An 18,619-nucleotide genomic window follows, 5' to 3' on the forward strand; every position below is an offset into this window, starting at 1 on the left:
AATCTCAGGCATTTCACGATGAAGGGGCCATTCATGAGTGACTGGTGAGAAAGATGCCTTTGAATGTCCTTGTGTTGTGTTATTCTACAAAGTCTTGGTGACACACACTCATTAGAACTTGTGCAGGCCCCTTTGTTGTTTTGTTGTCTGTGCCCAGTATTCTGTCTGAGCACATGTCCTGTCTTGTTTGCTTCATGAAAGAAGGAGGTTGTACCACTAGAGGAAATCAGCCTGTGGTTTGGCAGAGAGCTGGCTAACTGTCACCTCTCTGTAGGTGGATCCAGTCAGGATACAGGCAGTCCTTTGGGGTGTTGTCACATGACACGCCGCTGCAGTCTCAGTGCAGTGAAGACACGCCCCATAACTCTCCAGCTGTCCATTTGTGGAGATGCTCATGTCCTTGTTGCGCTGCGAGGTCGATGCGAAACGTTCTTTCAGCTCCGACTGTGGACTTCCCCTGTAGATCCTCTGCCGTAACAAAGTCGTGTCTCTGTAGAGGCACTCGCGAAAGTTGGGCTTACACAGCAGGTAGACCATGGGGTTGTAGATAGTTGAAGACTTTGCAAACATGGCGGCAAGGGCGAATGCATCAGGTGGAACCTCTGTGGCGTCTCCGAAAGCAGCCCACATGGCCACGACAGCGTATGGAGTCCAGGCACCCAGGAAGCCTATACATACTGCGACTGACAGCTATGGAGAAGAAACACAGGCAGACACTCGTACATGGGAACACATACTGCAAGAACAGGACAGGCAGAACATCTGTTTAGCTTCATACCAGTGGAAAAGTACAAAAATATCTTTAGTACCATCCTGTTATTTATGATTACACACGCACGCACGCATGCACTCACGCACGCACACACACACACACACACACACACACACACACACACACACACACACACACACACACACACAAAGCTACAAAGATACAGCAGGTAATCAGCAAAGCATTTTTATAACCTCTGAATAATTTACTGTCTCATATCCTGCTCAAATCCTGTCAACTGCAAAACCTGAAGTCAGTCATGCCGAAGTGACACACTCATATCCTCTGACCTTGACAATGAGAGAGTGTGCATTGGTGGTCTTGGTCTGTGGTGACACATGCTGCTGGACGGCCTGCCGTGACCCCCGCACTGTCAGCAGAATGAAAGTGTAGGAGAGGAAGATGATGGTGCAGGGCAGTGCATAGCAAAAGACGAAAAGGCAGACAATGTAAGACAAAGCTGAAAGCTCGTGGTTGGGTGCATGCCAGTCAATGCAGCAGGCTGTGCCGTAAGGTTCAGGGCTGTAATGTCCCCACTGTGCCAAGGGCCCTACAGCAAACACAGACGCGTAACACCACACTCCAGCGACCAGGAGGCGGGCGTGTGACGGGGAGAACTTGTTACCTGATCAGACAGGAGATAAAAAAAGATGCTTTGCAGTTACTGTGTGGCAATTTATTTTTTCTTTCAAACGTCATGGTGCTCAGCTTTGTGATAAAAATTTGTGGCAACATCATGCTCATCATTCTAGTTTATTATCCCCTCACCATAGGTAGGGAAGCAAACTTTAAGGCAGCACACTAAGGAGAGGGCTGTGAGGTTGGTCAAGCTGCATAGACCAAACAGTACTCCACACATAGCATAGAGCTGACAGGTGATTTCTCCAAACAGCCACCTGTACACAGACAATGAGAAAAGGGACAGAGGATAGAGACTGTATGCAACTAACAAGTATTTTTTCATTATCAGTTTATCTGCTGATTATTTCTAAGTGATTCATTGTTCGGTCTGTACCATATCAGGAAACACTTTTGAAAGAATACGTCACCCCCCTAATGTCCATTTGTACAACACTTACCTTGTGTTACATTGAATTTGTGAAGAAAATATTTTTTACTTTGGTGGTTTAAAAGGACAGATTGGATTCAGCATTTCACACAATAACACAAACTACAGATCGGGGCAGTGGGAGACCAGCAGCTCCTGTTTACAGCAAGGTAAAGTTACTGTTTTTGACTTTCACTTTCACTCCAGTTCCCCGTGGATAAAGCTGTCTGTCTGGGAAGAACTGAGCATATGACTGGATAAATGACATTTGGATTACATTGCATGAGCTATGAGAGAGATTGTATATGGATGATTTGATTTGAAGTCTCCAGATTCAGACTTTTTTGTGGGTCTGAAACATAGTGCAGGCGGGCTCCCTATGAGGTCTTTTTTTCCCCCAGCAGCGCTTTGGGAGTGACGGGGTCGATCTGTTCAGAGCAGATCAGATCAAATCAATGGAGAGGAGCAGCTGCTGCAGAGGCGAGACCAGTTTAGACCCAGTGTAATGAACGGTTCAGTTTCACTTTCAGTGTGCCTGACCTTCTGCCGCTCCATCTGTGCCAAGAGTGCGCTCTGCGCTCTGACAGTGTGGTGCTACGAATAACCGATTTGTATTTCAACAGCGCTCTTAATGAATGGTTCAGCTCCAAAAATAGCAAATCTGTTTGTGGCAGCAGATGTTTTGACCGTGGCAGGCCGCCACAAGTAAATGAATGTATGGGAAACCCTGCCCTGGCACTAAAGGGGGAATATATAACAATGAAAACAAACTAAAGAACAATATAAAAACATCTGCTATCAGACAAATTGTTATTTTAAACATTGGTATCAGCCCAGAATTTCCAAATTGGTGCATCCCGAAAAATTTACTTTGTTTTTGGATTCTTTGTTCATTGGAGGCATGCGAGAAAAATGTGTGCCTCCAGTGAACGCATGCATTTTTCCTCACAAATTCAATATAACATGGGATAAGTAATTGATAGGCAAATGTTCATGTGGAGGGTAAAGTATTCCTTTTAATGTTTTAATTTCATGAAGCCCAAGGTAACCTGTTGTTCCAATGGTTTTTTCATCTGAATCCAGTTATATCAGTTTACAATGACATATAACAGAACAGCAGACAATTTGCACCCAGGGAATGTTCTGCAATTTTGCTCAAAAAAATGACCTGACTTATTATTTTGTCATTAAAACAGTTACAAATTACTGCCAGCAGTTGCCAATAAAAGTCAATTTCCCTGAGAAATTAATTTGATGCTCAAGTAGGAGATTTAATATGAGATAAAAGGGGAATGGCAGATACCTGTGTGTAAAAGCTGATGGTATTGCCAGAGGGAATAAAGAGAGCGTCATCCCAAGGTCACTGATGGAGAGATTGATGATGAAGTACTCAGCTGGCTTCAAGGTCGACCACTTGTGATATGCAACAAGTAGCAGAATGCTGTTTCCCAGGAGGGACAGTATGCCTGTATAACAGAGAAGAGAAAGAGAGATTGAGCTTTGCTTGAGATTTTGCACCTGTAGGGGTTTGTCAGAGAAGGATCAACAAAGCAGATATTTGCTCACTGTGTGTGTGACTTACAAAAGGCACTGTAGAGTGAACCCATAAGGATGTCGTACTCCTTGGAGATGGTGGAGGCAAACACAGCAGATGTGTCTGAAGCATTTCCCATCTGAAATGTTGCAAACATTAGCGCACACATGTGATAATATGAATAATGCAAAGATTGAAGGATTTACTTTGATGTTGTAGGCTTGGCTGAGAACATTTAAAAGGGTGCAAATGTGTTGTTGGTAGATTTCAATTAGAACAGCAAAGCCTGTTTCATCACTGCATGGTTGAAACCCCTAGCCTAGTAGCTAGAAGAAAATGGTGGCGTTGTACATTTCTGCAAACCAAGAATATGTTTCATTTCCACATTTCATTGGCATCATATCAGTGTTTCTAAAGTGATGTAGTGCCATGGTGGATGGCATGTCACCAAAGCGAGATACCTGCCAACCTGCAGACCAGAGTTTGAGACCAGCAAACAACAAAACCGGTTGTGATTCAGGGAGTCATTGCTGTGTTTCCAGCTGCCCATTGCTGATTGTCCAGTGGAGATAGGTCCAAGAAAAGCGTTTTTTTTTTTTTTTTTTTTTTTTTTTTAAATAGAGACACCGTTGCGTTTCCTGCCAGGACAGTGACATCAAAAGCAGTTTTTTAAACTGACATTCCTGCTTTTCGAGCAGGAATTGTGCCCCCAAAAGTGGGTATTAAATCCAAAACATGATCTTTTCCTAACCAAGTGGTTTTTGAGCCTAAACCTAACCACATGTAAAGTTTCAACGTATCTGCAACAAAATAACATGTAAATTTAATGTATCCAGGGTTTGCAGAAATGTACAATGCCTTTTTTCTGGCGATTGTGTTGTTGAAACCATCCATCCATCTTCATCCGCTAATCCGGGGCCGGTTCGTGGGGGGCGGCAGGCTAAGCAAAGCACCCCAGACATCACTCTCTCCAGCAACACTTTCCAGCTACTCCTGGGGGACCCCGAGGCGTTCCCAGGCCAGACGAGATATGTAATCCCTCCAGGGTCTGCCCCGGGGCCTCCTACCAGTTGGACATGCCCAGAACACCTCTATTGGAAGGCGCCCAGGAGGCATCCTGATTAGATGCCCGAACCACCTCAACTGACCCCTTTCGACACGAAGGAGCAGCGGCTCTACTTCTGGATGTCTGAGCTCCTTACTCTATCTCTAAGGCTGCACCCAGCCACCCCACGGAGGAAATTCATTTTGGCTTCTTGTATTCGCAGTCCCATTCTTTCAGTCACTACCCAGAGCTCATGACCATAGGTGAGGGTTGGGACGCAGATGGACCAGTAAATCGAAAGCTTCGCCTTCCGGACCAGCTCCCTCTTCACCATGACGGTCCAGCGCAGCACCCACATCACTGCAGGAGCCGATCCCTCTCATGCTCCAGTCTACCCTCACGCATGAACAAGACCCCGAGATACTTGGACTCCCTTGCCTGAGGCAGTAACTCTCTTCCAACCCAAAACAATATAAACATTTTTCAGTTGTGTTCTAAATTCATCTGAAATACTATCTATCATTTGCAGTGTAAGCTGGGCTTTCTTACTTAGATAATAATCCTGTGCAGAAGATGAGGACAATTCATATGAATAAAAATATACAAAGCAGGATTGACAGATGGAAAGAATTAGAAAGACTGTGCCTTTCAGGATTTAGCCTATAACAGGAGTATGAGATGAGAGATTTGGAGCTTGAGAACCGAACAAAACGATTAGGATAACGTGCTCAAATTTGATTGAAAAAGTACAGTGAAATTGCAATATTGTCTCCAGCGTTCTCGTGTTTACACATGATGCATACATGCACGTGTGCAAATTCATTCATTCATTCATTCATCTATCTTCTAACCGCTTCATCCTCTTGAGGGTCGCGGGGGGGCTGGAGCCTATCCCAGCTGACATCGGGCGAGAGGCAGGGTACACCCTGGACAGGTCGCCAGACTATCACAGGGCTGACACATAGAGACAGACAACCATTCACACTCACATTCACACCTACGGACAATTTAGAGTTATCAATTAACCTAGTCCCCAATCTGCATGTCTTTGGACTGTGGGAGGAAGCCGGAGTGCCCGGAGAGAACCCACGCTGACACGGGGAGAACATGCAAACTCCGCACAGAAGGGCTCCCACGCCCGGGATCGAACCAGCAACCCTCTTGCTGTGAGGCGACAGTGCTAACCACCACACCACCGTGCCGCCCTGTGTGCAAATTCAATAGACACAAATCCACCGTGCCGCCCTGTGTGCAAATTCAATAGACACAAATAGTGCTAGAATAGAAATATAAATGAATGGAGGTATGAGGTGTTCATTCTGACACCAGAGCTGACAGGTGCTTAAGAATTTCAGGGAGCTCATAAATTAACCCAATAGATTGTTAGAAGAATCTCAATGGTGTCCTCTCAGCATCAATTGAAGCATGTCAGAGGCACTCATGCCCTTTGTTATGAGCCAGACTCATAATCGAGGCAATCAGTATCCTTTTGCCCAGCTCTCTGTAAACAGGATGATGATTGCTTTTCAGTGAGACACTTTGCCATGTAGAAGAATGAAAAATAAAATGGGAATCAGGGAGGAAAGCACTGCACAGGGATGAATGTAGAGCAATAGTTGGAGTGCAATCAGAGATGGTGCAGAGGAAACATTGACTCTCAAGGACTTAGGCAATCACACATAAAGAATGGAGCTTCATTACTATGCAAGTCAGCGCGGCAGGCAATGACGAAATGTCCAGTCAGTCTGAGCGGAGGAGACTCAGCAGAGTTATGACCAGTTTTAGTGCCACTCAATCCAAAAACACCGCTGTCATCTCAGTACGAACGATTCTGTTATCAATGAAATATGTTTACTATTAGATTCTCTAAAGCCCAGAACACTCAGCTGCCACTTTATTACTGAAGGTACAGCTGGCTTAAACTAATGTCTGCAACAGTCTGCAACAATTAAATTAAGCAATGATTAATGATCGTTTTGGAGGCTATAGTTTCAAGTGCTGTAACACTAAGTTCACCCCCTCCAGGAAATAGTGATGCTGCAATCGCAACAATGAAAGCAAATCCAGCCAATCCCTTTGAATCCTGCGTGACCTTGCAGTTTTTTCCAATCAAATCAAATGTACTGCAAATTTGACTAAGTAAATTAAGTAAAATCTGATTTCATTGTAGAGCGTATTGATTTGCTCAGCCCCCTCCATCTCTGTTTGTAATGAGACTACTGCTGTGGGAGTGTGAGCTGTACACCTGGGACAGTGTCACACACAGTGACAGGGCTAATTGTTAGCAATGTCACATGACTAACGCTACACCACGGTTATTAACAGGTTTAACAACAGAGCTGTTCCAGTGTTGGTGTGAGGTTGTTGGGACCGTTAAACGGCTTGGTGTCTGTTGTTAGCAACAATGATCAGCAACATCGATCAGCTGTTGTTGCTGTGGGAAACACTGAATCCACACAATAATAGGCTGCAAATCTGCATCATCACCACTATTTTTGCAATTTTGACCCGTCAACGTAATTCCACTGCAAAAGACGCCTGTAAATATTGCAACAAACACCGCAAATCGTGAATTTCAGGCTGCAACAATCCGAAAACAGCCCACAAAATCCTGGAGGGATTATTGCGATGTAAGGAGAGGTGTTCTGTTATTTAGTCTACTCTTATTGATACATTGAGGACAGACCTAACAATGGGAACACCTATCAGTCTAACACAGTACAATACAACAGCAGCCTCCAAAGTGACTACACAAGCAACACCTCTCTAAAACATAACTGAACATTACTAGACTGCATTAATTTTAACTAGGAGTATCTAATAAACTGGCAACTGAGCTCACAGTATAGACTGTATAAACATAATGGTTAAGCCACTGTGATGTCACCCATTGGTTTGTGGACTCCCTTTTTGAAGCCTCAGATTTGGCATTTTGGCTGCCAACATCCTGGCTTTTTGAATCCAGAGGTGACCATATTTAGAGCTGTGGAGAAGCGAAGAGTGGATCTGACTCACAGGCTGTGGTGACGCCTCGCAGACAGCCTGTAACTCAAAGCAGCACCACTCTCAATTATGCATAACTTTAAGACTTAATAAAACTAAATGTATTATTGAACAGGTGAGTTATATAAAAACTCACCTGCTGTACAGTTGTCATGAATGGGGGAATAAGCTACAGAGACCATAACTGTTTTTTGTACCAGGCTGTTAATATGTTTATTTATGCTGTTAAGTTGGGCATTTTAACACGGGGCTCTCTGGGGACTGACTTGCTTTTGGAGCCAAGTGGCCATTAGTGAACTGCAGTTTTTAACACTTCCATGTTGGCTTCACTTTTCAGCCCCAGAGGTTTGCAGCTTGTGTCACAGCAGTAGCATATTTTGTATTCGTCAGTGTCAGTAACAATTGATTGTACTCAACAGCACAGCGTTTGCATCCTTAGCATCCCCGTTTTTATTTTTGGCACAACAGATAATACAATTCCATTTACAGTACATCTGTGGGTACATGTTTTCTGAGTGAAAACAGACCTGTAACAAGTAGATTTGAGAGAAGAGAGAAACATCTGCACACTCAGATCTCTTCCAAAGATGTTACATCTCGTGCAAGCTCTTGAACACAGTCCGTCACGCCTGGAAGATTTAAAGCTTTCATTAATCAGAACAACTTCTGCACTGATCTGAGTGCGCAGGCGCCTCACTCTCAAGTGTGCTCGTCTTTAAGCTCCTGCAGCGCCTCCACTCCACCAAGCTGGACTGAGCAGTATTCCCATTGATTTTTTCCCCCCATACTGTATAAGTTAGAGAGCAGTTTTGAGTTCAGTCAGTATTGTTTGATTTAACAAATGAACACCTTAAAGTGCCTCTTAACAAAGACACAGCATATGTGATAATACTATCAAATATATGTCTCGAGCTGTTTATGTAATTAGAGCAACAAAACCAAGACGACCCTCAGCCATGTGAGTGTGAAGGCGAGAGGGAGGAGGTAGACAGAAAGAGCCAGGGAGAGCTTACCCAGCTGAAACTGTGCCTTTGGTCCACCGGGTGACAGATTGAGTATTTTAAGACTGGCTGAGCTGTGACACTACTGTTATCATGTCTCTGAGCCTGGCTGAATAACTCTAACATCCAGCTGTGATTAATTGGACGCCTTTGAGCGAGGGACAGGGACACTGACCTCCAGATGATGATGCAGGAGTAAACCATACATCGCCTGCTGACCTGGCTTATGTCCCCCATTATTTTTGATACACATTTGCACTCTGTCCTCTCCTGCCCTGACTCGTCTGCTGAAGTTTTCTTCCTCTGTGGAGACATTCTGACTGTGTCTAATCTGAAGAGGAAATTTAAATTGATAGATCTGCAGTTTAGTGCTGTCGTCAGCATGTGAAGCCATCTGTAAGTTTGTGACAAGTTCCCCTGCAGCATGTCATCCAAATGCTGAGACTCGTGTGATGCCAGTCAAACTAGGGCTGTCACTCACACCATTTTAAATGGCTGTGGTCAGAGGAGATAAGCAGCCATTTAACGGCTGACAGGCATGTCAGGATGTCCACATGCATGAGCTCATGAGCAGTGACAATTACAACATCAGAGTGTCCGCTCGGTTTGTAGAGAGTGACAGCCAGTGGGACGGCTCACTCTTTGACCTGCTGTGTTTAAATCTGACCCTTAGATATAATGAAACCTTGAGCATTTCTAAACTCCTCAGGAAAAGAAATAATTGGCGCTATTATGGAAGCTAAATTAAATCAGACAGAATTGCTCTCATCATTATTGCTTGACATTGCCTTCCCATCAGCCCACATCTTTTTCTCCATGTACATATAATAATGATGGCATTGACATTCACAGCCAGTCCTCAGTGTTTGTACCTTTTGACATTATGAATCATAAACAATTTGTATATTTCTAAGTGGAAAGTTGACTGACCTACCCTGTCCCTTTTGCATCTCCACTGTCTTAATTAGTGTATTGTAAGGAAATATTTTAATTGTTTATGCTCTTGTATGTTAAGAACATGCCAGCAAAGACATTATTTTGTCCTAAAAAATTGTCCAACTACTTAATTTATTGTATGTAGAACCCTGATTATCCTTTGCCATTTTGCATAGCTCCCTGTTTGTTTGCAACATGCAGTTTTTATTTGGCCAAGTCCTCTAAATAAAATCCCAGAGTAGAGCTTGTTTTATAGCAAAATTAGATACGATAGTCCACATTTGGGCTGCGATTAATAAGTATTTCCAATATCGAATCATCCGACATTTTTAAAATGTCAAAAATAGTAAAAAATCCCCAATGTGATGTCTTCAGATTGATTGTTTTTCCAACCAAAACTCCAAAACCTAAAGACATTTCTTTATTATATATATGAAGAGAAGCAGCACTCTGTTTTTAGCTTAATCTTGAAAAATAACTGACATGATTAACAACAGATTTTCTGTCAGCTGACCAATCGATTAATCGACTAATCATCGCAGCTGTAGTCCACATTTTTGTGTGCAGTAGCATGTGTATTTTATCAAGCTCTTAATTCACCACATGGTGCATTATTTAAAAGCAACATATGACACACAGCATGCTGTGCGACACATCCTCTGAGGGCCTCGTGAGACCTTTTGTGAGATCGATGTGTACTGTATTTCCCCCTCGTTACAGCTGCCTCCTCATCTGAGATTGACTGACAGTGAGTGACATGTGAATGCCACACAGTCTCAGTGTGCAATATTTACACCGTGCTTTAGCAGCATGACAAAGAGTGGCTGGAGGCAATTCGTTCAAACATGGCAGGACATGCAGTGACAGATCTTATGTAATGACTGTGGAGAATAATCACGTGATGAATGTTAAATAACTCAGGTAAAAACTAAAAGATGCAAGCCTGAAAATTGTGTCCTTACACTTGATGTTTTGTTGCCTTTCATGCACAATATATTTCTTAACACGTGGTTTGTAGCAGATTGGGATCTGAGCTTAACAGCTGATAGATTTGTTGATCATTTCTAACACATAAAACTTGCAATATCAACTTTACAGTAGAGAGGAGGAGGATTAAAACTATGTGTGATTGCTTGTAAAATAAAGGAGCAAGTAAAATAAAGAAGGGAGATAGCAGAGGATTTGGAGATTGCAGGGCAGTGGTGATGGCACTGATGAGGTTTCAGAGATGGGAGACTTATTTATCAGATTGGTGCAGAGGTCGTTTGTCATTTAAGCTCTGATGCAAACATTACAGACATTGATTATTGTACTTGCCTTTAAAGTTAATTAGATTACTTTTTATACTCATGTATAAGATGCTGTCAACTATCTCCAATGTAAACCAGGCTTTAAAATGTGGGTTCTCTCAGAGTCTCCTCTCTTCATGCCTACGGGAAGGACAGCAGCCGCAAAGAATCCAAAATAAATAAATAAATACAATTCTGCCACCCTAGTAAGTCATGTTATCATTGCCACTCTACCACAACTGCTTCCCTTTCATGACACAAACACATTACATAACCGCAGTCTGGTTGAGTCCCTGTGTCAGTGATGGGTAATTGTCTTGCCTCAGACAGCTGTTTTCATTTGCTATCTGCCTTTGACTCCGAGCTCCAGTTGAAGGTCATTCACTTTGTTATATCGTGTTGCATCCAGCAGAAAGACATCAAACTCTGGCGTCGTAATCGGTCACTGTCAAAACATATTGATTCTCTGCTCTAAGGCTCGAGTCACAAACAAACCAATCCTCACTCACACATGTCTGTGCAGGTAATAAGAGCGGGCAGTTTATGCATTCAGACACACATGTTCAGAAAAACACTGTGTGGCAAGCAGCATGAGAGCAGGTCGACAGGCTGTCCTGAGGACGGTCAGCATAGGGACAACTTCGACTTAAAGATAAAGAAAATCAGTTTTTTTTTTTACAGAGGGATGATCAGTGACCTCATCACTAATCCTGCCGGAGATCCTACAAATTGTGTGTGTTGTTTGTGCCTTCATTTCATCAGCACAATCCGTTTTCACTTCCTTGAGACATTATTTGAACCTTTCCTGAATGTCTGTCAGTAAACACCCCTTTAACACAACCAGATGTTATCTGATTAGAGGGAGACTTGCAAGATAAATAAATTACCAGACCTTTACACAGAAAACAAACGTAAAGAAAGACAGTAAATATTTTTTTGAGAGCCATATCAGTCAGCTGCCAGCAACCATTGAAAACAACACCAGCAAAATTTAGAAGAAATGCGTCATCATCAACGGTCTTGCCTTTTTGTGATTGTCTAATATCTTTATAGTGCACTGGAAACAGAAGAGACACCTCACCGCTACGCCGCTTACCTTCCAGGGAGGAATGGCTTGTCCTCAGTTAAACTCATGGAGGCCAGGTGGAGAGCAGGACACAGAGGAGAGGAGCTTGTCCAGCCACCGACAGGGAGACAGAGAGAGGAAACAGACAGGGAGAGAGAGGAGCACTGGAAGAGTCCAGCTAAGGTATTCTCCTCCTCCTCCTCTTCAATGACACACACTTGCACACATCCAGCCAGGTGGACACACACACACACACACACACACACACTCCCTCATACAGCAAAAGCACTCATTGTGGAGATGCACTGAGCCCCACTGATGTAGAACGAAGAGCCTACAGTGACAGCAGGCCAGCTAGAGAGAGAGAGAAGGGTGGGGGGGGGATCAGCATAATACTGGCAAGCTCCGAGTGTCACTGATGACTCAAAGTACCACTCCCCACCCCATTTCCTCTATCCAGCCGACTACTTTCCGGCTACACTTATCCCCTACACTTTAATTTGTTTTTACACTTTGGATTATTCACCTACTTTAGGCGTGAGTCATGCATCCGAATCATGCATGCATGGTGGACTTTCCCAAATCACTTTCTCAGAGTTTACCCACGCACTGCTGCAGATATGAGTGCACTTACTCTGTGTATATACACCTCACTTGATCAGTGATTGTAGGGAAGGTAATCAGAACCTGGAGGAGAGAAAACGGGCTGTAACAATGTCAAGGTGAATTTTGATTTTAATTAACAATTTGAAGAATTTTCTCTCTGAATATAAAATATAAAATATGAATGTTTGCGGATGTGCCTGTGAAGCCGTAATTTAAAATGTAAAAGCCAAAGTGAGAAAAATTTAGATTGTAATTTGTTAGCTTGTGAGTAGGATGTTAGATCATCCTTCATCATGGTCCTAATTGTGAAGAAATGAAGCTGCGCCAGAAGCTTGTGATTGAGCTCAATGAAAGCCTGTTGATACTGTGCTGCTGGCATTGACAACTACTACTATGTACAACACATAATTTGCAACTGGAATGACATTTCTTCAGTGACTGCATAATTCAAGACTCCAAAATGAATGTGACAGCCGCTCGACAAAAAAAAGTGTCATCCCCGGTCACACAGTAAATGCAGTCCTGTTAGGGAGCATTCGAACTGCACCTGAAGCGCTGTGTCATCCTACTTTATCGTGCCCACCCATGCAGTTTGCCTGGAGCAGCACCGCTCGCAGACTGGCAGTCATGGAAAGCTGCTTAAGGGAGCGTGGGGTCGCTCGCTGAGCCGTGCCGAGGCTGCAGGGCTGCCAGGGAGCTGTAAAGAGCAGTGCTGTCATATTAATACCGCGGCGCAGGGGCCTGGTCCTTCTCAGGCCGCTTGCTGTGACAGGTTTAGATGAACTTAGTGTCACAGCCAGTGGTCTGCTGTGGTGTGAAGTCCCTGCAGGGACTTATTGGAGATGACAGTAAGCAGGAAATGATCAAAACGAAAGGAAGTTTTGAGAGATCATGTTCAACATGAGTGAAATCACTCTCCCTCAGATCATAAAGACATGGTGAATGTCAGTGAGTAAGTTAATTTTCAGTCAGTTTGGTCCAAACTATTTGATGGATTGCCATGAAAGTGCAAAGTTTCCACTTAAACTGTCAAATATCTTTGTCTATTGGATGGATTGGCACAAAGTTTGGTTCTGACGTCCACCGTGCCCGAACAGTTTATCCTAATGACTTTGATGATCCTCTGACCTTTCATAGGGTCAACATTTGTACTTTACATAGGCATATTGCTGCTTTTTTATGGAGCACAGGCCGTGTGCTTTCGTTTCCAGCAGTTTCTGTATCAGTCCGCTCTGCTTGACCTCAGTCTCGAGTTCGCTGCTGCAGGTGCTTTGGGCCAGCCGTTCTTTCTTACACCTCAGGGAGTTCCATCTAACAGCTTCCCTGGTGATATTAGCATTGGGTTTCCAGAGGGTGTGGCTGATCCATCCCAATCTTCTTCTCTTCACCTTGGTTCTCTGTTGCAGATGGTATCTGGACTCAAGATCCACCTCAGGCAGCTGTTGATGAATGTTTGTACTTTTGACATTGTTGTCTTGGTCGTCTTTCACGTCTCTGATACACAGAGTTGTATAGACTTAATGTTGGAGCTGAAGAGTCTGAGCTTTGTCTGCTGACTGATTTTTTTTTTTTTGGAGTTCCAAATGTTCTTCAGATGGATGAATGAAGCCCTGCCGAGGGTTAACTTAGGGTTTTCAGCACTACAAAGCTGGCTCTCTATTTACCAGGATAAATCACCATGGTAACTTATGCTGGACAGCTAACCTGCTCCGGAGCAGGTTAGCTGTTAGAGTCTCAGGTAAAAAAGAGGAGCCTATGTTGTCAGTAGTAATAGTGGGTCATTTTATTCTTTCAGGACTCTATTTCAGCTTGTTTTAAAACAGAGCTTCTAACAGATAGATCGTTTCCAACACTAAACACATGATTTTATCAGGATTCATGCAAAGTTTATTTTAGTCCGCAGTGACAGTGTTGTTATTTTACACCCTGATTACTGCAGCTCAAAATAATGAGACACCTGTGTTGTGAGAACTGGGAAAAAGATTATATTTTATTATTAAAATAATCCACACACAGTTAATTGGCTCCCGATATTATAAATGCAACATTTGGGTCAGACAGACCTCATCAGTCATTAACTACAGGCTATTTTTCCACCTTTAACTTCAGTTGCAGAAACAGTCTGGCATCAATTTAAAAGTGTTTTATGTGACATATTCATCATTTAACTAAATAGCCAAAATTACTCCATGTCACATGTAGCCTGGTGATACCTACACATAATTTAAGACTACTAGTTTTTTCAATATTTCTACATTTTCTGTTGTAAGATTACAGAGTATGGTTTACATCTCGCGCAACTGCCATTGTATTGTCTCGTAGTCACAGACACTTTTAGTATCGTTTCATCTCAAATGATATGACGCAGCCTCCTTCATTCATGGTTCTGATGATGTCACTTGTAATCAGCACTCCTGTCTCTTTCACATGAACACGCTCGTGGCTGGATAGGAAAACCCAGAGTTGACTGAACTAGTTGATAACCAGCTTTGTAGTACCAGTTATCCAGACGGCCAATGTTAGGGTTAGTCAAGCCAGATAATGAAAAGATATCCTGGGTAAGTTGAATTGGCTTTGTAGTACAGGCCTCAGGTCTGGCTCTTAAGTCTGCATCCTTGCCGCCTTGCTTATCAGTGACACTGCCTAGATTATGAAAGCCCTGCCTTCTAATGCTTGTGGTTTTAAGTGAAAGTCTTCAACAACTATTAGATGGACATTCGTCAAATTTTTCATCTAGAGCCATTTTCAGTTCTAATAAGAAATACTTTAGTTTATGACCAAATACTGACAAAACTAACGGTATCCCCATCAGCTATACTTTGTGCTTAGTGCTATTTAGCAAATGTTAGGATACTAACCTGCTTAGACAGTGAACATGTGTAACATCAGCATTCGAGCATGTTAGCAAGCTGATATGAGGATTTTGCTTAAAGCATAGATGTGCCTACGAACAGCCTCACAGAGCTGCAGACTTATTATTGTGTCAGCCCGTTTTCCTGCCCTTGAAGTTCACTTTGCCTGTCTGTGTGGTATTTTTGGTGCCTGGTGCAGAACGCATGGTGCACAGGTGGAGGAGATGCACAAACAGGTGGGAGGTGTATTCAGATTAATGATATGAATGAGAATAATAATTAATCTATGAATTAATATGAGTGAGTCTTACAGTATCTGGTGTCCGCAGCTGCTTTAGACTGTCTGAATAGCCTCAGTTTATTAAATCCCTTCAGCCATCTGAAACAAGCCTAACAGCTTTGTTAATAAGTCTGCGACCTCTGAGTGGAGATATGCTGCACCAGAGCTCAGTGCGGTTACACAAGGCTGTCCGCTGTGTTTATCTTGATTAAATTACATTCAAATGACACCAGGCGGACAAAGTAACCACACAAACGCCAACACACGTCAGATGGGTCTGTTCTAACTCATTCTGCTCGTTTATTAGGGGGACACAGCTTCCTTTACAACTTTTAAAGAACTAAAGTAACTGGCACATGTTTAATTCTTGAAAATGCATTTTGCTAAACGCTGCTGTGTCACCTTTTAAAATGTGATGTAACTAATTGCAACGTAAAACACAGTAACACAGGACAGTTAAAAAGCGTTGGATTGCTGTGATCACATGAACCGCCTCACCAAACTTTTTTTTATCATTTATCTCAAACATCATTGTTATAATTAACCGTCTATGAGGCCCAACACCACCTGCGTCTGGCTACAGATTTGTGTTGCTGCGTGTTCACATCATGACGTTCTGTTCTTCTCAATACACCTTTCTGACGAAGCCAGATTCTTCATTTGCAGAGCTGTTGTCATCATGCATGTATTATTTATAACCACACCCTTCAATCTATTTTCATCTTCACCTAGCAGTTTTTCACTTTGCACTACCTCTCATACATGAACCAAAAAACAGGTGTGCTTGTAGACGTCTAGTATGGTGTTCTCCCAGTGCTGGAATTTCTAACTGTAATACAATACCTTGACTTTGAGGGCATAATGGTAAAAATTTGTATTAAAAGATAAATATAACAAGGCTATACCAACGACCTTTCTTTTCTTTGTTAGTAGCAGAGAACAGCAGAACATCTGTATTAAACATTAACAACAAGAGTGAGAGAGAAAGCACAGCTGGTACCAGTGCATCGACGCAGCAGGAAATGAGTATTGAAAGTTTTTCAAATATTCTGAATCAATAGTATTAATAGAATGTTTTTGACAACACTAGCGCCCACACAGTCTGTACGCTCAAGACCTACCACTCTGCAATGGGCGTTGGTCTTGCAAGATTAAAAAAGTGACTTTACTGCTTGTAATGTTGAAACTACAGAGAATTATCACTGAATTTTCTGCAGCTTCTCTCAATAGAGTTTTGGCTCTTTCTTTAGCTTCAGTGGTTTTGTTCACTCTCACCACTCTCATAGCATTTAGCGTTTTTAGCTACAGTAGGCAGCTGTCTTTAGCAACAAAACAAACTCTGTAAAAACCTGTTGTACACTACCTGCTCAGTACCAAACTGCAGACAGACACAGTTAGCAACTAGCTGGTTCCCATAGTGGAGCATTTAGCAGCTAAAGAGACAGATATTTGCCTCAGGAGTTGGTAGAGACCAAAAACAGAGCTAAAAGAGAGTAAATCTTGGACTTACATTCATCAGGTGGACACAAACATGACTTTGAACGAGTGATAAAGTTGCTCTTGTAGCTGCTGGATGTGTTAATAAGTGACCATAATAAGTGCTTATACTACGCTATGCTAGCTAATTTCAGTATGTTTACCTGTGCTGCTGTTAACAGACCAGATTTAGAATATCCTCCTAAAACTTACTGGCCTAGCATTGGGAGCCAGAGAGAGAGAAACAACAGTATGTCACATCTGCTACACGACAGTAGGATACCTCAGTAGGAATACTCCAGACATGTCGCCTCATTTACCCCAATGTCACCCCAAAGTGTGTCAACCAGTAGAACTAGACGAAAACAAGGAGCAACACTCACACCAGATCAGGGGTCACGTTAACCAGATATTCTCGGTCATTGACCGGTTTTTTACAACAATGACTGGAAAATCTGAAGGCCGTCGGTCATTTTGACCGGTTGCAATTACCACCCCTGCCCACTTGGCAGCAGAGTGCACAGTCAGTGGTTTAAATGGCTGCCGTTTTCACACTGCAGAGCAAAAGTCATTCATCTGCTTCATGTAGCGTTGTTGACATAACGCCCTGGACACACCGGACACGGAACCGAAGCGCAGCGCCCAGCAGCGGAGGCAGTTTTCCGTCAGCGCCCATGTTAACATGACTGTCCACACAGGTCGCTGAGCAGAGCGGAGAGCCCGCGGAGGCAGCGCTTCAGTTCGGCGTCTGGTCTATTTTTCATGCGAGCCGCGAGCGCTTCTGTCAAGCTGGGTAGATCGGATCGTACCAAACAGGAAGTCGGACACAGAAAAGACGAGAGAATCCGGCCAATTTTCAAAATAAAATAACAACAGCACGCACTGTGGGACGTGAGGAGAAAATACCGTGTTTATAATTTAAAAAAACACAACAGTGCATAACCGAACACATTTTTCAATACCCTAATCACTTCATTACAATTTTAATTTTGTGTCACCGAGCCTACAGACATAACTACATAACGCCCTGGACACACCGGACGCGTTAGTGCCGTCCAGTGTGTCCAGGGCGAAGCCTAATGGCACGGGTGTGTGGATGTCTGTTCATCTTTTCGTTCATGTCCTTATTAATGCACACTTTATAACTTGCTTGTTGGATTTATTAAAAACGAACGAACGAAAACTAAATGTCTTTGAATATCTTTATTATTATTTAAAAACGAAAATTAAAATGGCCGGTAAAAATAGATTATGACCGGATTTTTATGACCCTGTCGGTCAAAATGACCGGCGACGAAAAAGTCTAGCGCAACCTCTGCACCAGATGCTAACATTATGCCCACAGCATTTAGGCAGCCATTCCCAGCTGATTCAGACAGGGCAAAAGAAATCACTGCAGTGATTGGTAGCGATGCATTTATAACCGCAGATATCAATCAATCAATCAATCAATTTTATTTATAAAGCCCAATATCACAAATCACAATTTGCCTCACAGGGCTTTACAGCATACGACATCCCTCTGTCCTTATGACCCTCGCAGCGGATAAGGAAAAACTCCCCAAAAAAACCCCTTTAACGGGGAAAAAAAACGGTAGAAACCTCAGGAAGAGCAACTGAGGATGAAACCCTACTCATGCTTGATGTAATTCAGACCTGTTAGTCCTGCTTTGTATGGAAAAAAAGGCAAAATTATGATTAGATTGGATAA

General features: G+C 42.9%; 1 protein-coding gene across 1 annotated transcript; it reads right to left on the reverse strand.

Moving 5' to 3' along the window:
• Positions 1 to 216: 216 nt before the first annotated feature.
• opn7d (opsin 7, group member d) lies at positions 217 to 11,849 on the reverse strand. Its single transcript, XM_050066267.1, has 6 exons — positions 11,725 to 11,849; positions 3,403 to 3,493; positions 3,124 to 3,286; positions 1,541 to 1,668; positions 1,063 to 1,397; positions 217 to 690 (listed from the first exon to the last, which is right to left on the reverse strand). The coding sequence occupies exons 2-6, from the start codon at positions 3,491 to 3,493 to the stop codon at positions 217 to 219; spliced, it is 1,191 nt and encodes a 396-aa protein (XP_049922224.1). The 5' UTR covers positions 11,725 to 11,849.
• Positions 11,850 to 18,619: the final 6,770 nt, after the last annotated feature.

The sequence above is a fragment of the Epinephelus moara genome, chromosome 16 (genome assembly GCF_006386435.1).
Source record: "Epinephelus moara isolate mb chromosome 16, YSFRI_EMoa_1.0, whole genome shotgun sequence".
Lineage (NCBI taxonomy): Eukaryota > Metazoa > Chordata > Actinopteri > Perciformes > Serranidae > Epinephelus > Epinephelus moara.